The following is a 23,233-nucleotide window of genomic DNA, read 5'->3' on the forward strand; positions in this document are numbered from 1 at the left end:
ATCTTGAGACTTTAATTAGTACAACAGACACACACTCGTCCATCATTAGCCCTTATTAACCAGCAAAATCCTTCCCGTGATGCACTTTGGTCCAGCTCCCTTAAGGGACCAATCAGATTACAGTGTTCGGGAAGATTATATTATTACAATTCAACTTTGTAATACATCTTTTAAGTGTTTCTTTCCAAAGTCATAAAAAGTAAAAAAACAAAAGAAAAAAAATCTTGACATCCGCTGGGTGGCAAAATGTCCTCCCATGGTGGACATTCTGATTCGGTCAACTATGAGTTCAGCAAATGGTCGCAAAAATGGCTTCATTCCATTTAGGTACATTTCAAAGCTCTTTCTATTGTATCCTTAGTTGAAAAAACTGTTGAAAGCTCTGGGCCTCATGCCATTATTGTATGCCAACATATGGAAATCTAATTTTATGGTTCACGTGTGTGAGTATTATTAAAATGAAACTGAGATTTCTCCAAACCTTCTATTGAACACAGAAAAATATGGTGTAGCAATGGATTGAGCAGTCTGGCATTCACCCGTTTATCGTATGAAATCTTTATTAAACTAGGATGCACAACACAATTATTTGCTGTAAATGCACGCCTTTACCTCTTTGCATTTTTCAAGACTATATGTTTCAACGCTTGATTTTGTTCCTAACGTTATCAACCCTCGCCAAACATTCTTAATGGTTGGCAGGGTTTGAGACATGTCAGATCATTTTGAGCAGCATTTATTGAACCCGCTGGCTCACTCACTGGTCTAAAGCTGTATGACTCACTTTTGTTAGTGTGTACACAGGAGTCCTTTTTCTTTCAAAAACAGAATGTAGTCCAAAAAATATACATTTTATTTTCATCATGTACATAGAATCAGTGTATAATTTATTCTATTTATGTTGTTATTGCTGTATAGGCTGAAGTGACTTTATAGTGGTCTAAGCCAGTTAGTCTCTAATATAGCATTGGTTAGAGTTTTGTCCTGTTTATATTTTGAATGCCTATAATTTACAAGTCAAGAGCAACTAAATTTAACAGACAACTACATAGTTGTAGTTTACTTGGTGCATTGTACATTGAAGAATTTCTGCTGTGTACAGTGTCTTGTGCTGCTGCATTTGTGATGCCTTATTGTGCAATTGATTCCCTGCTTGAAGTAAATTTCTCCAAACAAATACAATAAAAAAGTCTAAACAAAACGATATGTATTTATGAGTGAAAAAGATGGGTATATAAAAATATACCCATCCAGTGCTTGTTCTGTTCAAGTGCGTACGGTATCCAAGCAACCGTACCATCCTGACGCACAGACGTCACCCTTTATTATATGTCTCCCCGCCGATTGGTTAAGGCGAACAGGAAGAGGATGTTGGGACAACAAACATGTCCGCGCTCATTTGAAAACCTACTGAAGGCAAATTACTAGTCTTCCGTTCAACTTTGAGCATCATACAAGTTGCATGCTTGTCTTAATAAGTACGGAGCATAAGCTGTACAAGAGGACGCGACGGAAAGGGCCAGTATATTCCTTATTATCAGGTGCGCCCCATATTATTGCACAGCTAGCAATATTAGCATTAGCTCGCATGTTCCAAGGGAAAGAAGAAAAATGACAGTATAATTTGCTGAATAATACTTCAACCACGAGAACTTGGTTTAATATACTGTAGCTAGTGAATAAAAAAAATCGTCTGTTTGCCGGCCGATTAATGTTATTGGTAAATGACTATAGTTGTAATACCTACTTAAATATAAATAGCTAAATTAAGGCATAGGGAACTAGATCTGAATCTTTGGTTGATTTGACATGGTATCATTTAAAATGCTTAAATAAATAACTAGCTATTCGTGTGTCTCTTCCAACTTTTCACCCCCTTTTCACCCTGAGCAGTTTTTTCCTCCAACATGCCCATTGGCCGAAAAATACTAATGCTTACGATTTGATCTCAGAAATAATGCTGAAATCTGGAACTCATGTCGGAAGTCGTGTATGAAGAGACAGCCACGATGATTGCCGCAGGGGAATTGCAGTCGTTTATCCCATTCGGCCGTGAACACTGCAGGAACCATCCCAACGCATTCAACCTGCAGCTTAGAGAACTCCAGCCCGCCTCCGAGCTCTGGTCATCTGAAGGTGCCGCTGGCCTGGTGGGGTCCCTGCAAGAAGTCAGTCTGCACGAGAGAGAGAGGGTGGGAAATTACTACCTTAAAACTTGCTATAGATAAAGGAAGCGGTTTAGTGTGTTTCCTGTTATATTTCTGTTTCTGTTTACAGGAATCCTGGCAGCTAAGGAAAGGCTGTGCTGGAGTTAAACAGGAGAATGTGGATTTTGAAGAGGAACTCTATACAGCTGGAAATGTGGTTGTATGGAGTCAAGGCAGTCGTACACAGGCGTCCAACGTATACAAAGCCTTCACAGTTGACAGCCCAGTTGAGAAGGTAGGTGTTTTTCTTTTAAAGGAACAGGCCGCCGTTTTTCCATACTGAGATATGTTCTTACCTGAGCTTAAACGAGTTGAAGCGTACCTGTCTTGTCTTTGTGTGTGCGTGCAGTCAAAAAGATGTTGCTAGCATTTAGCCTCTCCCAGCATAATCCTATGGGCCCAAACGCGGGTGAAGTTGGAAGCAACCTAGCTCCACGTTTCCCTATTTAAATACGGTTGCATGAGCTTTTACATGATCTAAGATAGATGTAGATGCACAAAATTAAATATGTTGTTTTTCCATGCGGATAAAAAGGGGTACTATATTGCAAGGCGTAATAACACCTTAGTAGCAGCTTAATACGTTTAATAACACACTGTGGCTCATTGGTTAAATAAATAAATACTTGCCCACACCTGGTCTCGAAACACTACATAAGATAATGCAACATTTCCATTAACAGGCCCTGTGGTGTGACTTTGCGGTTCCTCAGATGAGAAAAGATGGTACAGTATCTCAAAAATGCATTAATGAAGTAAATTTGGACTCTAATCATCCATTTCAAACTTCTGCAGAAGAAGAGGTGGAGCACACTGTGTGCATCGTGCAGAGCAGCTGTATCAATGTTCACACTGTGAGTGGCAAAGATTTTATTTCCCCACTGCCCTTCCAGGTAAGCAATTACACATTTCTCCATTGGCATTTAGTAATACACAAAACATTAGCTTCATTCTGAAATATTTAATATGTTTACTAGGTTTCAGATGTTTGGGCAACTAAGTTTGGACTTGTATTGGAAAGAAAAAACACAGGATCTGATTCACAGCTCAGTACTCCAGGGTAGGTGCTATATATTATACAAATAAGTACAGATCCAAATACAGCATCTTTTTAGGTTTATTGGACATTGCATTTATCTCTTTAACACCAACTCCTTTGTTTTATAGCGAACCTCTTCCCACTGTGTTTAGCATGATGCACCCTCTAGATGAGATTGCTCCAGTTGTGTTCAGACCGACAGGTAAAATACACAACAAACGACAATGTATCAGTCTCTGTAATATACTGTTTGGTAAACTTTTTTTCCAGGCCTCTGTGAAGGTGGCCGCGTGCAATATGTGTCCGACACCAGTATGAAGATAGTTTTTAGCTGTCCTGAGCCCTCACTGATTGTCTCGTATGACGCCATACAAGGAACTCACTCTGTGTGGTCCTTGCGCAAAGTTACACATGATGTAAGTCGATACAAGCCACATGGATGAACAACATTATGTTTACTCTTTGCTTTTTAGCATCCAGTTGTGCTTTTTACGTTGAATTAAATAAAGTGGAGTTCTATAGATTATACATGGACAAAAAGTTTAATATGTTTTAGAAATTGGGGGTGAAAAAAGTGAATCAATTAGAATAAAACATAATCACTTTCATCAATTTTGAAAACAAGCTTTAAAACAGCGTCACATGAGGCCATGTAGTTAGTGCTTTTCAGAATATATTTGGTATCCAGGCAAGCACTAACTTCAGACTATTTCTTCCTCTCAGGAGAAGAATGCAGTTCTGCGTTGCCCAACTGAGCCAGCTGGTACACCCATGGGTTTGATGGCTTCTAGTTTTTTAGCTTCTCATTTGCGAAATATTTCTCGACTGGACTCTCCTGGTGGAATGGGGCATATTCCTGCAACTGGCCTGAGGTATTGCATATTAGATTATACCAGGTTATATTATACCTTACCTCATACAGTATATTCATTTTTTATTTTTTATTATTATTAATGTTGTATTAAAGAGAATAAATAAATGTTTTATTTTCTCTGGGTAGTTGTGCGGTCGGTTCCAGCTCCCCTCTTCACTACAGTGTTCTGCATGGCCCCCAGAGCAGGGTTATGACCTCCTCCCCAGGGTTTCACTCTCGTGTTCACTCGCCTAATATTTCCAATATGGCTGCTCTGAGGTGCGCTTGAGCGTTATTATTATAAAAATGATGACCTTAGTTACACGGACATGGACTCTCTTTTCCCCTTTTTAACACTTCACCTTCGTCTCCTCACTGTAGTCGAGCCCACTCACCAGGAATGGCGGCTCCATCTTTCTCTGGTGCTGCTCGCTTCAACACATCCTTCCATAGCCCCAACCCGAGAGCACATGGCCTTATGTCCTCTCCCAACAGCACCATTAATGACACTTTACTGATCCCAGAGATGGAGCCCATCATACCAGACCTCTGCATGGAGCAGCTGTGGAGTGAACCGGTCTCAGCTGGGTGCCATAGGTACAATAGCAACAGACAGCAACTATTCCAACATCCTTTTATTTCAGGGCAAACTGGTAAGTTTCTAATTGCAGTTCATATTTACTTACTTGATTTCAGAGAAATGAGTAGCCAGGCTTCCAAAGTCTTCCTGACCTCTGATTTTTGTGAGAACCAGTATCTCTGTTTCCTGATTGAGTCTCATCAACAGCTCAGGTGAACATTAATAAACATCTGTTTATAACCGTATAATATTCCTGATCATTGTAATATGCTACAGGTGCGTGAGGTTTATTGAGAGCAATCATGATTCGCCTCAGTTTATCTTTGCTTCAGTCACTGCTATTTCTGCAAAGGATGCGGCACCCCTCGAGGTAAGCTGTTTAACATGAACACAAACACAGCCATGTATTTAGGTGCTTTGAATAATTTAGTTAACCCTGGACTTTCTGACCTGTCTGAATTTAGAACATAGACGCAATGTTGGTGCTGGAGGCTTGTGGTAGTCTGGTCCTTTACACTGGGGTCACAAGGGTAAGAATCTTGTTCAGTTCCTTTAAAGGCATTATTTGCCGTGTTCAGTGTATTTACCTTTGAGGCACATGTCTTTATTATTTGTTTTCATTTTTGTCAACAGATCAGCAAAGTATTTGTTCCTGGACTCCTTGCACCTCCCTTCAGCTTGTCCAAATATGGCTCTCATCTTACACCCGGCCACAAAGACAATGTTAGCACACCTGCCAATGCAGGAAGTAGACATCTCCAAAGACTAGACGAGGTTAGAATATTCTGGTGAAAATATTCCAAGTAATATTTGTTCATTACATTAGTTAATCTTTTAAAGTATTTGGTAAGCAATAATTGTTAATTATGGGGCCACAATGGCACAGGTGGTAGAGCAGGTCGTCTCGTGATTGGAAGATCAGGGGTTTGAATCCCAGCCCCCGCAGGTGCACACTGTCATTGTGTCTTTGGGCAAGACACTTCACCCACCTTGCCTCCAGTGTCTGCATACATATGTGTGAATGAGCGTGTGAATGGGTGACTTGGTCCTTGTTGTGAAGCGCTTTGGGCCTCATGAAGATAGAAAAGCTCTATATAACTTGAGACCATTTCCCATTTATTATGAATTTATATGAATATTTATCTAATATTTATTTGTTCTATGCTTTCATTTTTGAGTACAATGAGATAACTGGAAAAATGTATGTTCTTTTAGGCCACAATGCCGTCTCCAGTGTCTGAGCTGAGAGGACATCATATTAAGCATCATGAAGCCTCATTTGTAGATGATTACCCCTTCCAGCAGGTGGCACCTCACATTTGTGCTCTGCGAGATCCAGTGTGCAACCGTGTTTCTCTTGTAAGTTTGTGTTTACACTGCAATTAATGTTTTTACTGGGGATGCACCAATCTGATACGGGGAAAAAAATACTATATTGGGTATGGATTCCAATTTCTAAATATCCCACTGAACCGTTACCTGTTTTGGCTCTCAACGTTTTGAAGAATTCTATCGATGAGGCCAGTGCTCCTTGTTAAATGTTGTTCCATTAGTTTATTTATAGATATAATTAATTTGTAACATCTCATTTGCAAGAAAAGTCTTAAGACTGTTCATCTCATCTCACTTTTTCACTCACAGCAGATACTGCTGTCAAGAGGAAGTCTCTTGGTATCAGTTATTATCGGATGTCAGTAGATACTCAAACCCCCAGTATAGGTATCTGGATTGGTGCACCTCTAGTTTTTACATGTGCATAGCCTCGACTTTGATGAGGAAAAAATTAGACCTAACCTTTTGGCGCTCGTAAAGTTTGATTTATTGCATTAAAGTGTAAAGTTGTGTTGTGTCCATCAGGAATTAAGCAATGCCACAATGCAGAGGATATCCATCCCAGAGATCGCTACTTCGGAACTTGGTAAGATTCTTTCAGATTTTTATTTAAAACAATCAGAATCAGAATTGGTATTATTGCCATGGTTATGAACAGGTTCACAACTAGGAAATAGTTTAAATGGATATGCAAGTATGAATGGAATGAATAAATATTGTGTAGGTGTGTGAGTGTAATGAAATCTATGTTCTCATAAGGCGAGTGTGGGAAGAATGATTGGTTTGCATATCATTGGCGTCAAGGCTTGCCTTCTCAGTGCCTCAGTCTATCTACTATAACTAATCAAGTGAGATGCAGATGATTCTAAATTGATTGTTCGGTGATATGCAATAATGCAGATTTTTAATGGGTGCTTTTGTCGTCCCTGAGGTTTAACTAGATATTCTCACTGATGCAAAACTGAGGCGATTATTACATTTATATTGTAGTAACCGAAAAGGCCCCTATGGACAGGTGTTGAAAATGAGCACATGTGCAGTAACACAATGCATATATGAATAGGGATGCACCGATACCACTTTTTCTAAAACCGATACGAGTACTTTGATTTAAGTACTTGCCAAGTGTGTGCAAGGCATTTTCTTCAACATACTTTTATTTATTACTTTTTCACAGCAGATTGGTTAGTAATTAGTTAATTTACTCAGTTACATTTCCTTCAGTAAAGTAGGCAACGCTTTTAAGAGAAGTTATATCAAAATTGTACAGATGCCATTTTATTTATTGTATTATTTTCATTCAATATGATTTTTCATTTTTATTGCACTGTCCATCATAGACAGAACAGCCCAGGTCCAAGAGCTCCTCAATGCCAGTGCTTTATTCATTTATGTATTTTTTACTTAATAATGGTATTGAGATGGTGACTTATTACTGCAGCTAAATGGTCTCCTTCGCCTTTACTTCAGCTATGTGTGGATTTTCTTGTGTGTTTTTATTCGCTGGGTTAGTTTTTCAGATGAATGAGCCCCTGGCTGTAGTTTAGCAACATTAGCAACATTAGCCTGTATCTTGTAAACACTGCAGACTCCACGCTGCAGCACTAATAACTTTTAGCTCTTGTAAAATCCAGCACAGACTCTGATTTAGGGAGTGTAGTCTGTAGTAAAGTCAGCTCTATGTGGAATATTGTATTTCCACAAAAAAATTCAACAGTTTGTTGCTATTTTCTCTCCTCACCAGAGAGGTAGGAGTGCCAGCCACACGTTAAGTGATATCGGTTTCTGGTATCGGGACCTCATTAATGAGTATGAGTATGAGTACAAGCATGTGGTATCGGCCCGATACCCGATACTGGTATCGGTGCATCCATATATATGATTATCAGGTAGCGTGAATATATCCTTACTGCGCTACTTGTCCCTTGGTATTCTTTCAGTGATTGAGTTATATCTATGTAATAGAAACTTGGTGACAGTAATTGGGTATCTGTTAATTTTATTTATACTTTTTATAGTTATGTAAACTGACAAGAAATGTTTGTTTGTGTCTTTATTTTTCATTTGTAGTAAGAAAATGTCTCCAAGCCATTCGCTTCATTCTTCCTAAAGATGCTGCCATGAAGGTTTGTCTTTTTACTTGCATAAATTAAATAATTATAAACACTTTACTGTATACATATGAGAAAATATTTTCCATTTAGGTTTTGGTAAAATGGTACACCATTTACAACGCTCCTGGTGGACCTAGTACCCACTCAGAGTGGAACCTTTTTGTCACGTGTTTAATGACACTCTTGGGCTACAACACTGAACGGCTGGCATGGACTCGCAACGTGAGTGTGTTTTGGTTTGTGACTGAACAAACTAGAATTGTAACATTTGTCTTAACCCTACTCTCAACCCCCCTTTTCTTTGATAGCTCCAGTTTGAAGTGCCCCTCTCTCCTGTGATTGCAGCCAAGAAGGCCCGTCCGTCTGATGGAGGCTCAGATGAGGTTTGTGTGATAATTTTAATTGTTTTACCTTTATAAACAGTTTTGATCAAAATGATCCTTGGGAAGATTATGGATTGACCTTTACATTTATTTATTACCACACTGCAGGATTGGGACTATTTGCTGGACTCTCACTATCACCGACAGATGATTTCAAAGCCGGTTTTCGCTCCACCAGACTCTGTATGTGTTTTAAGCTGAAAGTGATATTCTGTTAAAAATTAGCTAATTATCTTATCTTATTTCTGAACATAGGCATCTTCTCCAAGCGGTCCTCCACCAAAACTAGATAGTTCAGCTTTGCTGTTCCCCCACATTCCTGCACTTTTCTATGTTCTGCACTTGCTCTATCAGGATCTGCAGCTGGACGAGCTGCAGAGAGCCAGTGCTTCGTCACTAGTTTGTCTGCTGCAACAGCTGGCCAGGTAAAGCCGGAAAGAATTATCCATTTGGGTGCTTCTGATCTTTTCCATTTGGGGCGTTGGGGCATGGAGAGTAATAGACCTTTGTTAGCATGATTGCTATAATTGATTTTGTGACAATGGTAGTCGAGCGATCGAGTGGGAGATCAAGCAGCTCTGATTAGTTTGCTCTTGATTTACCAGGAAATACCTGACAAACATGCATTTCCAAACTTACTGAAAATGTTTTGATCGAGTCCCAGTGAATTAAGCTGCTAAAAAGTTAAATTCACTTTGAAACCACACCACAACATTTCATCTAATTAGTAGAATAAAATACAAGCATTTACTTCATTACAGATATAATTATAGTTGGAAAATGCATAAAATGAACAACCAATATGTGTGTTTTGCTGTGACCTGACTTTACTGTTAGCTTGGACGAGGTGGAGATGTTGATCAATAGGATAATGATAGTAACGGCTTCCATTTGTATTTTCAAGTCTGTGTTACCAAGTTTCTCAGAGGACCACACTGTAGTCATTAATCATTCACACTCAGTGGTGGTAAGCTACTATTATAGCCACTGGCCCCATTGGGGTAGACTAATGGGAGCGAGGCTGCGCCATTGGCCCCTCTGACCACTCACTCAATACACACATTCATTCTGGCCTATTGTACATGTTTTTAGTGGTAGGGGAAACGTAAGAGGAAACCTACGCAGACACGGGGAGAGCATGCAAACTCTGCACTCAAAGGCCCCCTCCTTCCAGGGATCGAACCCTCCAGCCCTCCAGCGGTGAAGCACAAGCGTTAACCGCTGTGACACATCATCCACATCAACTCTTTGATGACCCTCTGCAAAAGTAGCATTTTCTGTGTCGTGCTGGTCATTAGGTCCATGTTTGGTATTTCTGACAATAGTAGGATCTAAAATGCATTTGGATGAGGACTTAATCTATATTAAATTTAAAATTTTGCTGCCTTTAATCAACATTGCCATGGAGAGACGGGTGGCGGATGTCCTGCTCCCAATAAAGTTACAAGTCAGGTCTTAGGAGAGTTTAGCTGCTCCCGAAAAGACACATATTTGTTTGTTCCTATATTAAGTATATTTTGCCAATAACAAGAGCAGCAATTAAATAAAGGCTTGTATTTTATTATTTTTAATGGGGCGAAATGTTCCGTGGTGTGGCTTTAATGTTGTGTATATACAGTATATAAAGTTCTATATTTACCTTTTTACCTATGTACGTTTTATGGTTATTTAATTACTTATAACACAACATAAGCACTGCGTGGGAGTCTAATCTCCTCTTGAGGATTAAAAACTATTGATTTGGTGAGAGACATTCGTAATTGAACTGCACCTGCTAATTGCTAAGAGGCTTGTTCTTAATCACGAGTGCGACTCTTTTGGACTTGATTGATTAGTTTACAGTTTCATTGTATTTTTGCGATACCAAAGTGCCTTTGTCAGTGTCATACAGGTCAGCAAACATATTATTTTAGTCCTGATTTGAAGTCGTCATACCTGTTTTTCATTGCAGGGACCTACAGTTGGACTCATATGTTGATCTGTATTGGAGAGACTACCCCTCATTAATAAGATGCTTCAGTGAGAGTTGCCTCGTGGACCAGGGTAAGACCCTCTTTGAAGTCTAATAATGGTTTCAAGCCAGGAAACAGGCCAGACATATAAAAGTGCTGTTGAAAGGTCAAGATGGTCTTGTGCCGTGTCTACTGTCCACAATTATAATCATCCACTGACACTACAATTTCTAACAAAATGTTTGTTTTCCTTCAGTAAATATATAATATTACGTATTTGATTGCTTGGTTTTGCTTATATCTTTCATTTTCAACAGCTCAAATGAATCAGATGCATCGGCCTTCCTTTTTGAGAGAGGACCCTCCTTCTGTGTTCAACTGGCTCAGCAGCTGCTTGAGAGGAGAGGAAGTGTCACCTTTTCCCCATCTGCCCAACATTTGTCAAAGGACCAAGCTGCTAGTTTTGGTGTGATTTAGGCTTTTGTCAATGTTTCATTCATTCAAGCAAAAATCTAATTATTGTTCAAATTAGATGTTTTAAACTGTTATTGAAGTAGTTAGGTCACAAAAGAGCTATATGCTGGACTGAGCTCTAAGTCCAGATAAATATAAATATTTTCTGTTATACTGACTGAGAACAATGGACAACCACAAATATGGAGATATTGTGAAGTATTCAACTTATTTAGTATCATCAGTCTGTTCAGGTCTTGCTGCACTCTGTAGTCATCTCCGTAAATGGTTGCTGAACATTAGCAATTATTATTTGTAGGCTTATGTAAAAACGATCTTGACTTGTAGTGCATGTTGTTCTTTCTACACTGTTTTTACACATTTTTAAAATCTTCCTAGATTCTGTGAAAAACAAAAATGTTTTAGGCATTGTGACAAACCTCTGGTGTTGCCCCTTTGAAGCAGCACTTTTCCTCTCTCTGCCCACATCAACCGCACAATTCATAACATACGTCCAGCTGATTGAGTTGTCTCCCCTCCTGGTTCTAAATGGCCTCCCTCTGACCAGTGTGGGAAGTAACAGCCATCGCCACAATTCATCCAGTGTTAAGCTCCGTTCTTTATAACACACTCAATACGAGGTTGTTTCATTTCTTGATACGCCCTGTCCATTGTTGCTAGAGTGTCATAACATTTAAAAAAAACACACTAAACAAACACATTTTAAGAGGGATACCTGGCTGGCACTCCTAACAAAAAACTCTCAGTGCAAAATAAAAACTTGAAAACCGTCACAGCATTTCTTTCCAGTAGTGTTGCCAATAGAAGCATTTTTACATTTAATGTGCTTATTTTGTTAAGTGTGGTTTGTGTTGTGAGGAGTATAAATGGTAACATTGTGGTTTGTCTTTTCCAGAGCTATGCTTTGTACATAGCTGGAGATGAAAATGCAACATCGACGCATGTGTCCAAATATCTTGTCAAGCTCTCTGCAGGTGAGTCATGTTACACTGATTTACAGCACTATACATGAAGTTGTGACAGACGCAACCTCACTTTAGTCTTAATGACAAAACTGAATTACAAAATGAACTTTAGTTTGAAAGCATTGAGCAAATGTGATGCTCTTGTGTCAATATTGGTTTTACCTCTTAAAATAAGTGTCACCAGAACATGGTAAATATTTAAAAGTAATTATTGTCACACACCTGTATTTTTCTATTAAAGGTCACAAGTTCATCCATGAGCCACACTACAGACGGTAAACCCCTCCATGTATTTGTAACTAAATACTGATATGGTACTAGCTGTCAGATGACACATACTGGTAATTTTGTTTTGTATGTCACATCAGACAAAGTTTTGTGCACGTGAAGTTTTCTTCAGAGAGCCTGGCTGAGCAGTTGGTAGCCTGGCTTACATCTGAAGGTAACAATTTGTATTGTTATGGAAAATGGAAAGATTGAAGTTTTGTTTATAAAATTAACTTAATTAACTTTTTCAGCTTTTACCATAAAAGACCTAGAGTCTGTTCCTTTCGGTGTAGCTCTTCCAATCAGAGAAGCGATTTACCGCTGCCGTGAGCAACCTTGTTCTGATTGGTCAGAGGACGTCTGTTTATTGATTGGCCGTCAGGACCTCACCAAACAAGCTCACAAGATGACTATAGCCAAGAGTAAAACGGTACAAAACATTTTTTTTAAATTGACTTTATTAACCGGCTACATTTATACACATTGATTTCGATTATTCATTTCTTGACTGTGTCAATACATGCAAATACTCTCTTGTAGGCTGTCGGCTCAGGCCTGTCTCTAGAGCCTCCTGCCCCGACCGAAGCGGATGGGGAGGAGGATGGAATGTCAGATATAATTCAGGAGGTAACACATTTGGATCCTCTGGTTTAGTCTTGATTCTGGCTCAGATCTAACCCCTCAGACCTTTTAGGTCACAGGACTGATTTGGAGTCAAGATCTCAGAGTCCAGGAAGTGAGAAGGCTTCTGCAGAGCTCTAGACCAGTGCGGGTCAGTGTGGTCCAGCTGCCTGAAGTGTCAGACCATGAATACATAGAAGAAAAGGAAAACAAGTTCGTACACTGGTCAACTTTATATTTTGATATAATTATGCTCTTATAAACATGTCTTTTTATTGGTTTGTGTCAGACTTCTGCAGTTGTGCCAACGGACCATGGCTCTTCCTGTTGGACGAGGCTTTTTTACTCTCTTTTCTTACCATCCTGTCCCAACAGAGCCATTACCTGTGCCAAAGCTCAACCTAACTGGTTGGTGTTGTTTTTTTCTGATATTCATAATGAGGAATCTAATGTCCTGTAGAAAATTGCACATATATTGATTTTATTTCCTGCCTCAGGCCGAGCACCTCCGAGGAACGTTATGGTTGATCTGAACAGTGGAAACATAGACGTGCCTCCCAATATGACAAGCTGGCCCAGTTTTCACAATGGAGTTGCTGCTGGCCTCAAAATAGCTCCAGCCTCTCAGGTCAGTCTAAACACTAATGAGATAACATTTGTTCATTCTCACATGCATGAGCTTCTTGTAGTGAAATATTTGCTCTGTAAATATTTCCCCCTTTTTTAATTATTTGTTTGTCTCCAAGGTGGACTCGGCCTGGATTGCATACAACAAACCAAAAAGTCCAGAGCTAGCCAATGAGTATGCAGGTTTTCTTATGGCCCTGGGGCTCAATGGACACTTAACAAAGCTGGCCACACTTAACATACACGACTACCTCACAAAGGTGATTTGTATAATGCATAAAAATGTGCACTGAGTGAAAACACAATCATCATAAGATATTATTAAGACGTGTTCAGAGTTGGCGTCAGCTGTCTTTACTTAATAAATGAATACCTGATGTTTCAATTTCATCAATGAAAATCAGAGAGCTCAGTAAACCTGAAACTAGCATCTATGTTCTCCCAGTGAAAAACAGGATGTTGCAGTGGAAAGGCATTTGGTGTATCTTTGTAAATGTAGTTATAGCTTATATCTTGGTCTCTCTTTGGTATTCAGCACAGGCAACACAAGAAACGGCATTTCCAAAATGTAATATATATTATTGTTTACAATAGTTAACAAAGTTTGCGACATTACAAATGTATGAGTAGTAGAGAGTGATAGTTGTTGATTTATTTAAGGCTATGATTTCTTTTATGTTTATGTCTTATATTCCCAAGCTTTTCCCAATGCTTCCATAATGTCTCTACAGGGTCACGAGATGACCAGCATTGGCCTGTTGTTGGGAGTGTCTGCAGCCAAACTGGGCACTATGGATATGTCTGTCACACGGCTGCTGAGCATCCACATCCCTGCTCTTCTTCCTCCAACGTCCACGGAACTGGACGTCCCTCACAATGTGCAGGTTTGATGTTTAACTTGTACACATTTGTATTAATTCATCGTGTGGATGTTTTCTGGATGTATATATTAGTAGCCTGGACTGCCTGACTACAAGCTTTTGGGCAGTAGGAGTAACTGGCTGACCACGAGATATTGGTGGGTGAGAGGGACAGTAAATACATCAGAAGTCAAAGCATAATCCATCTGTGAAGCTGTGTTAATGTACAGTATCTAATATTACTGGCAAAAGGGTAACTTGTTCTGGCCTACTTATGTGACGCACACAATTAGATGAATGTCAAATTAATTCTCTGTCAATAGAAACAAATTCTTTTGCTGTTTTGTAGGTTGCTGCTGTGATTGGAATCGGTCTGGTGTATCAAGGAACAGGACACAGGCACAATGCTGAAGTCTTGCTGTCTGAGATTGGTAACTCATGGCACTATTTATGGAAAAAGAACATTCACATGATGGATTGTACTCATTGATGATTGTTTGTGTTCAGGGCGACCTCCGGGTCCTGAGATGGAGTATTGTACTGACAGAGAGTCCTATTCACTTGCTGCTGGACTGGCCTTGGGCATGGTCTGCCTGGGGGTGTGTTTGACTTATTCTGTCATGTCTTAATTTTGCATATAAAAACTGCATTTGTATTGGCCAAACTAGATCTCCTTTTTCCCCTCCAGCATGGCAGTAACTTGATTGGCATGACAGACTTGAATGTGCCTGAGCAATTGTATCAGTACATGGTGGGAGGTCATCGCAGAGCACAGGCTGGAGCCAATCGGGAGAGACATAAATCGCCCAGCTACCAAATCAAGGTACGTATATGCACATAAGATAAGATAGGACTTTAAGTTGCTGTCCACAGTGGTGTGAGCTCCTGGCACCTAAGTTAAACATACGTATCTGCTTGCTTTTTTCGTTCCTGATGAACTTTAAATAAGAAATACTGTAAAAAATTATATGTATTAAAAAATATCTTTCTTGTACAGGAGGGAGACACCATCAACGTTGATGTCACTTGTCCGGGGGCTACACTGGCTCTCGCTATGATTTATTTGAAGACTAACAATAGGTAAGAATCAGTCACAATGAACAGCTTTTGGATTGTCCTGTCCTCATCCCAAGAATGTTGAGAGGGTTGCATGTTTTTGTAACTATTTCTTTATCTATGAACTATAACATAACATACTGTATAATACCAAGAAAGTGGAACATCCTAACCTGTCAGTCGGGAAATCTGAGGCATCCCATTAATTTCCTTCATCTTAAAGCTGCCGGTCAAGAGGCTCCTGGTTTCTCACACACACGCAAAAAAATGCCTCGCTGGAGCATTATATTAACACCTTCCTCCTCTTCTCCAGGTCGATAGCTGATTGGCTGAAGCCTCCGGATACTTGGTTTCTTCTGGACTTCATTAAACCAGAGTTTCTGCTGCTGCGAGTGAGTCTTGTACAAGTTATGTCTTTTCTCACCTTTCCTTCGTCTGATTTTTCTGTTCATGTCCATCTTTGGTTTCAGACTCTAGCGAGGTGTATTATCATGTGGGATGAGATACTCCCCAACGCAGAATGGGTGAAAAGTAACATACCTCAGGTACGAAACAGAAGATGTTAGATAGATGCACTGCAATGCACACAATATTCTTTTTGATGACTATGATTCCACATCTTTCGACTGTATATTGTGGGCTTTGGAGGAACTGATGCAATTATCTTGGTAAATCTGTGTAGATCATGAGGGGGACATTTCCTTCAGACGACATCAACATGGAGACCATGACGTGAGTAAAGCTACAGAACAAAACTAGTTAACAAATATAACCCATGGGAATTCTGCTATCCCAATAAGGATGAAATGCGTGATCATCATTTTTTTTCAGACAAGCCCAGGACTACATCACAGCGGGGGCGTGCCTGGCCCTTGGACTTCGTTTTGCCGGATCTGCAAACTCTGATGCCTTTGATTGTCTTTATGAATTTGCTCGAACCTTCATGAAGTACATAATGTCTTTTTCAGGAACTAATGCCGTGGTAAGTTTCATCAGTTGTTTTTCTTCTAATTTCAGTTTGATGTACGGCACTTCTAAACTCATTTCACACCACCTTATTTTGCTTCACTATTAAAGCAAACAGGTTTCTACAACCTTCAGACTGGACTGTCAATGGTTCTACTTGCCATGTCCATGGTAATGGCGGGCACTGGGAATCTGAAAGTGTTGCAGCTTTGCCGTTTCTTTCACAAACGTACTGGAGGAGAGATGAACTATGGCTTTCACATGGCTCATCACATGGCTCTGGGCCTACTCTTCCTCGGAGGTGGAAGGTGAGTCTTGAAGAGGTACAACTTAAATCTGTGTTGAACATAATAGATGACATTTACCTGTGAATACACCAGGCAAATCGGGATTGCTTCTCATTGGCCAACCTGTCCAATGTCGAACAGGCCTTGCTTATTTGCTCATGTGTTGAAATTGGGACTGCTTTTCTAATCAGTTTTAATCTGATGAACATTTCAATGTTAAGTTATTCAAGTTTTTGTTTCACTAAGGTCTGTGCTTCAATGCTCTCTTTGTTTTGTTTTTTTACTGGTTTATCTGAAATGTGAATGCGAGACGGGGTCTGTAGAGGTTAGGGTTTGTTTGTGTAACAGGGTCATTAAATGTCATTGTTTTACACTGTTTGACTTATGGACTGTTCAGCCTTTTACAAGTTTATTTGAATTTAACCTGGCTTTTTATTCTTTTCACCTTATTTGTCATTCATATTAGTCTTCTTGCGGTCATATTCTCATTATTATTTAAACAGCTAAAATGAAAGTGTGCTATGCAACACAATGAGTATGACTTGTGTCTCTCGTCGCCTCAGACATGTGCTTGGTGCAGATATTAGTCTGCTGTGATAGTGTATAGTCATTTCCCAAAAGTTTAAATTAGATTGCACCGTAGAAATGCATTATTTAAACAGAAATAATGCATTCCTGTTGTCTGTCTGTTTTGTTTGTTTTTTTAGGTACAGCCTGAGTACCTCTAATTCAGCCATAGCTGCTCTGTTGTGTGCCTTATATCCACATTTCCCTGCTCACAGTACAGATAACCGGTAAGTCGTGAATGAAAAGAGCTATAAAGCGATGTCACCACCATCAACATACTAATACGTATAAAACAAGATAATGTCAAAAACCTTACCTGTACATTTTACAACGCAGTAAAAATATTCAGGGTGATACTTCTCGCTCTCTGCCTGATGTCTTTAATATGTCTCTCTACTAAAGGTCTACCTTTAGCCATTCTATTCATATACAAATAATACCTATGATAGTTACTCAAAGGAACAATCAATTTTAACACCTGTGCTCTAGCTCTAAATGTAAAGCAGTATGATCTATTTGTTGACAGCTACCACCTCCAGGCTCTGCGGCACTTGGCAGTCCTGGCTGCTGAACCTCGTCTGCTGGTCCCAGTGGATGTGGACTCTCTCAAACCCTGCTATGCGCTCCTCGAAGTCACCTACAAGGCAAGTCTCACATAGACCACCCACTGAGCGCTAAATAGGCATGGCAAGGCAAGTTTATTTGTAGAGCACAATTCATACACAGGGCAATTCAAAGTGCTTCACAGTTGCGAAAAATTACAAGAAAGCAGATAAAATGAATCCATAAAACATCAACATAAAAATGTATTAATTACAGTAAAAAGCAAGAGTGCAGATAAAATACTTTCAGTTGTCATATGCACTGGTAAAAATAACTGTTTTTCAGCCTTTCAGGATTTTTAACATTGTCAGAGCTGAGGCCTGGCTCACATCCTCATGAAGACTGTTCTGATTTTAGCTGCATGAAACTGAAACGCAGCCTCACCATGTTTAGTCCTCTGGGAACCACCAGGAGACCCCTCCCTGACGTTCTCAGAGCCTGAGATGATTCATATGGTTCTAGCATGTCAGAGATGTACTTTGGTGCTAAAACATGAAAAGACTTGGAGCAGGGCTGTTTTAAATTCTATTCTGTGAGCGACAGCCAGTGCAAAGACCGGAGCACTGGACTAATATGGTCGTATTTCCTGGTTCTTGTCAGGACTCGAGCAGCAGCGTTCTGGATGTAGTGCAGTTGTCTATGACAGCTTGTTTAGAGAAGCCAGTGACCTAACCTGATTTTTTAGTTTTAGAGAGAGAGATTCGAGGTGACTGATAACACTTTCTCTTTGAGTCTGTGGGCCAAAAACAATGTTTTGTCTGAGTATAGTTGGAGAAAGTTGTTTTGCATCCACAAATTGATCTGTTGGATGCAGTGACAGAGTGTATCTACAGGTCCATGTTAACCAGCCGTCAACGACGCGTAGATTTGAGTGTCATCAGTGTTGTGGTGATAAGACACATTACTGCTGTTTATTAGCTGACCCAATGGAAGCATCTACAAGTTAAATAAGAGGGGTCCCAAGATTGGCCCCTGGGGGACTCCACAGGTCAAGGCAATTTTGTCTTAGACACTGTTGCCAATTTCGACAAAGTACGTCCTGTCCTCAAAATAGGACTTGAACCAGTTTAGAGCAGTACCAGAGATTCCCACCCAGTTTTCTAACCTCTGAAATAAGATCCTGTGGCCCACTGTGTCAAAGGTAGCACTCAGCTCCAGCAGAACAAAAATGGTGTTCATGCGGATATTATTTGTCACCTTGATCAGAGCTGTCTCAGTGCTGTGGTGGGACCTAAATCCTAACATATCAAACACATTGTTAAACAGGAGAAAGTATGTGAGCTGTTGATATATTTTCTCTAGGATTTTTCCTAAGAATGTCTGGTTTCATATGGGCTGTTAGTCGTCAAGTCTTGGTTCACTTAAAAGAAGAGAATAAAATCATGTTCAAGACATGTGCCAAAAATAGAATGATTCAAAAGCGCATAAAGAGGCAAGAAACAGGAGCAAGCACGCCTGCACTCTTGAGAAGCAAATATATTCTAAAAAACAATGTATGAATATTTGATTTATGCTTTTACAAAGAAACGTTCCTCTCTTTCAATCATCCTCATCACGTAATGGCTTTGGTTGGTTTATAGCTAAAAAAATAAAGTCAATGTTACACTTTCTATTCTGGACATTTCGCAAATGCTTTGATGTGTTCACTCCATTCCACCACAATTATGTCATTACTTTTTAGGCGTTTACTGACAAGTATGCTATGCTGAAAGCGTAGTTTAATAACCCAAAATAGGCTTGTACATTATTTTAGTAAACTTTGTTTAATGCAGTTTTTTACAGTCTGCTAACTACATGTACCCAATAAATGTAAAGGTCATTGTCTAGTTTTAAATATCTGAAAGCTTAGAGAATCTTTTATATAATTTGAGAGTTTTCTTCATGTGACCTACAGGAAACGAAATGGTACGATGAAACGACAGTGGAACTGATGGCACCGACTATGCTCCCTGAGCTTCACCTCCTGAAGAGGGTAATGCCTTTTTTTTATATGCAGTCAGATCATGAGGGGTTAAATTTTCTTTAATATATGAATGGGTGTTGATTGTCCTTTTGTATTTGCTTGAATTGATCAGGTAAAAGTGAAAGGGCCTCGCTATTGGGAACTGTCTGTGGACCTCAGTAAAGAAACGCAGCATCTGAAGTAAGACATTTTCTCTCACTAAACCTTACTGTGTTAGGCATGGTTCACACGGGTAGTTTATTTTTCCCACAGGTCTATCCTGTTCAGAGATGGGGTGCTATATGTCAAACTGAGAGCTGGACAGTTGCCATATAAAGATGACCCTCAAGGGTGGAAGAGTTTACTTTCATCAACAGTCAACCATCGTCACTCTGGGGCTATGGCTTTCAAGGTGAGTGTAACTCAAGACATATGCCAGGTAGAACAAACCACAAGTTACTACTAAATTATTAAAAATAGCTGTAAGTTGAAGGCTTTGCTTTGTTTTTTTGAGCCATTACTAATGAGCTGTGACGCAAGTGAACTCATCCGAGATTGCTTTTCATCAACGACAGCATATAACTAGAGGTGAAGTCAATTGAGTGTAGGTCTTCTCCAGAGGCCAGAGCTGGCAGGTTGTCACTACAGGGTCGGCAGGCAGCTGTGCATTTGACAGACTATTACTGTTTCCCTGTGTAAACTGTCAATACACCTGGAGGACGTCCACAGGGATGAAGAGATCATTCTGCCTCCTTCACAACCCACTGCCCTATTTTTCTATTTTCTCATTGTAAACTCATCTGTGCCGTTTCTTATTGAAAGTTTTATGTCTCTTTAGAAAACTTATGTCTTATTCTGTGTTTGTCTGCAGCCTGAAGCCATCTCTACATTGACCTCTGACCCTGCTTTGGTCTCATTTACGGAGCTGTTCTGTAAATACACAGAAGGAATGAAACATGTGAGTTTTTCTTGTGTCACAAGACAGGCTTACTAAATGTAGATATATAGTTCAGTGGCCGAAGGAGACGCTTCACACTGTGCATGGACCTGCTCAAATGAAACATTTAATGCTGTTCCTGACCTGTGCTGTATAGCTCAGCTCCTGTTTTCTGAATATAGTCTGCCATAGATTGACTGATGCGGGTTAATTGCTTGGATAGCACACTGTCTGACACAGAAATGGAAGAAAATTGGTCTGTGGCGTAACATTTTGTAATTGAATTTACAGTGAACAGGAATACATGGTGTTTATCTATTTTATCAGTATAGTCTCTTCTCACTCTGGTTTTGTTTATTAACGTCTTACACCTGAGCTCAGTAATAATTGCAAGATTTGGTCTGTGTCTGGGACTTTATTCACTGTGAAATTTGGTGTGATGCCAATGCAGCACATGGATTTGTATGGGCAGGTGTATAGATTTATTTGGTATATTAACTCTTCTCTAAAACAATTGTCATGGCATAATTCCCTTTTCTGATGCACTTTGTTTGTTTAAGCAGAGAGAAGATACTCTGGTCTTGTTTTCTACAATGCTGTATGAATGTGTGACGCAGGAATGCCCAGAGATGCTGCCCACATACATCGCAATTGAGCAGGTAAAGTAATGTGATTTTCTATGCCAAGAAATGCTTTTACAATCAATATCAACTAAGTTAGGCATCAAGTAACAAAATAACACATCACAAATTTCATTTTTGGGGATTTAGAAAATAAAAACTGTTGTTTAAGCTGGACTTGAAACATTTGCAATAAAACTAATGGTGAAACTTTGTTGTGTGCTGTACCAGGCGGTGGGGGCTCTGCGTGGGGGCGACTTGTTACAGACGTTCCCACTGTGGCAGCTCCGTTTAGTGCTGGAGCTCTGGGAGAGGAGGCTGCTGAGGGACGCAGAGACTCAGCACGGTGCCCTCCTCACGTCAGAGTTTCTGCCCGTCATGAAAAACATGGTGGATATGATTCTTGACAAGTGGCTGAAAGGTATGCAAGTCATGCATTAATAAACATACAGAATGTAATTATATGATTATAGTGACGGGCAATTATACTTGTTAGGACACCGGATTTGTTTTGTAATGCTGGGTGTAACAGAAAGACTGTGGTGTGTAAACTAAACCCACATTCCAACACTCCTATGCACACCCCACAAAGTCTGTGTGGCAAGGCTTACAATTGCTTTGCTCTTATCAACCGTCAACACTTCTTGAAACTACCAATATTTTTGTCTTTCTGTTGCTCAATTTCAGACCGTACTTGTTTATCATTTCAAAGTGTTAAGTCAAGAGATATTATGAAACACTTATGTTTTTCTCTCCAGACAACAGTTCAGTGGTGAAGTCCTACATGATGGAGGAGAGCTTTCCTACAGATTTCCAGTCTGTGATGTTGGCCTGCTTTCTGGTGTACAGATCCATCCCGTATATGAGAAACACTCACTCTCAACTGGAGGGTAATATCTCATTTAGATGTGCTTAGATGTGTTAGTTGAAGATAACAGATGCTTGGTGTTATGCAGCTTTCTCCATGTTCCCACAGGCTGCAGTTCAATAGGAGAGTTGATGTCGCGCAGTGGTCAGCTGGGGATCCCGCTCAGAGATCTGCTGAGGCTGGTTCCTCTGCTGCTGGGCTCCACAGCGGCACAGCACACACTCCTGGGCTTCTGCTGAGCTGCACCCATATCATAAAACTGTTGTCTGACTTTCTTGTCAAACTACGGTATTTAGCAACAAACAGGAGCAAGTTTTGTAAAGCGTTGTGTATTATATTTGTATGTATGCGTCCAAACTAAAATGTACTTGTAAATTGTACTTGTTAAAGACCATGGCAAGTTTGTTTCATTGTACAGTACTTGGAGCAGTATGCACAACCACTCCAAAACTCCGAACATAAAGACGTAATGAAGCTATTTTAAATACATGTTTTTAGTATAACATGGTCATATAAAATAAAATAAAATAAAATAATAATCCTGATTATCGCATATGTATTTCTTTGAACATCATCAAAAATGATAGAGGAGACTCACGCTGTGGTTCTCGAACTTTTCACTCCAAGTACCACCTCATTAAATATCCGGTCTACATCAACTCACCTAAATTGGAGTAAATGACATCTAAACCTGGTGTAGTCTATAGGTGTAAACCATGTCAGGAAACGCCTAACTTGAATTTATTAATAAAGCCTCACTAAAACAAGTCTACCTTTTATTAAAACAGTCTGAAATTGCAGACAACCCTTCCATGTGAAAAAGCAGTATGCTTTAGCCCTAAACCACTGGAGTAATAATCCATCACTCAAGCTATAACATCATAGACAGAGAAAAGACTAGAGAAACACCACCAAGTGATCAATACTAAATGAATTATACTATGATAAAACCAGGGAATTGGAGTTTACTGTGTTTAGGGATGGCACGTTGAGAAACACTGGGGAAAAGACTTCGGCTATAATGTTTTTGTGGACATTGTGCCTGCGGGAAAATAGAGCAGAAAAATCCTGTTGTGTTTGTTTCCACAATAAGTATGCCCGAGCGAACACACC

At 39.8% G+C, this 23,233-nt stretch overlaps 1 protein-coding gene across 1 annotated transcript; it reads left to right on the forward strand.

Annotated features, from left to right (window-relative positions):
- The first annotated feature begins 1,369 nt into the window (after positions 1–1,369).
- On the forward strand, positions 1,370–22,642 carry anapc1 (anaphase promoting complex subunit 1). Its single transcript, XM_079559517.1, has 53 exons — positions 1,370–1,541; positions 1,953–2,192; positions 2,278–2,442; positions 2,891–2,933; positions 3,003–3,100; positions 3,185–3,267; positions 3,375–3,448; positions 3,517–3,662; positions 3,970–4,118; positions 4,247–4,378; positions 4,481–4,696; positions 4,796–4,891; positions 4,956–5,049; positions 5,144–5,209; positions 5,313–5,453; positions 5,895–6,038; positions 6,537–6,597; positions 8,082–8,137; positions 8,216–8,347; positions 8,434–8,508; positions 8,617–8,691; positions 8,764–8,933; positions 10,460–10,551; positions 10,778–10,926; positions 11,830–11,908; positions 12,141–12,174; positions 12,268–12,341; positions 12,418–12,596; positions 12,707–12,793; positions 12,861–13,000; positions 13,077–13,195; positions 13,285–13,415; positions 13,534–13,674; positions 14,146–14,298; positions 14,624–14,705; positions 14,782–14,873; positions 14,963–15,097; positions 15,272–15,354; positions 15,644–15,722; positions 15,801–15,875; positions 16,013–16,062; positions 16,162–16,312; positions 16,408–16,604; positions 17,291–17,377; positions 17,677–17,794; positions 19,648–19,725; positions 19,829–19,896; positions 19,969–20,107; positions 20,567–20,653; positions 21,196–21,291; positions 21,484–21,673; positions 22,011–22,142; positions 22,229–22,642. The coding sequence occupies exons 2-53, from the start codon at positions 1,977–1,979 to the stop codon at positions 22,357–22,359; spliced, it is 5,880 nt and encodes a 1,959-aa protein (XP_079415643.1). The 5' UTR covers positions 1,370–1,541; positions 1,953–1,976; the 3' UTR covers positions 22,360–22,642.
- Positions 22,643–23,233: the final 591 nt, after the last annotated feature.

Source organism: Gobius niger (genome assembly GCF_951799975.1).
Source record: "Gobius niger genome assembly, chromosome: 7".
Taxonomy (NCBI): Eukaryota; Metazoa; Chordata; class Actinopteri; order Gobiiformes; family Gobiidae; genus Gobius; species Gobius niger.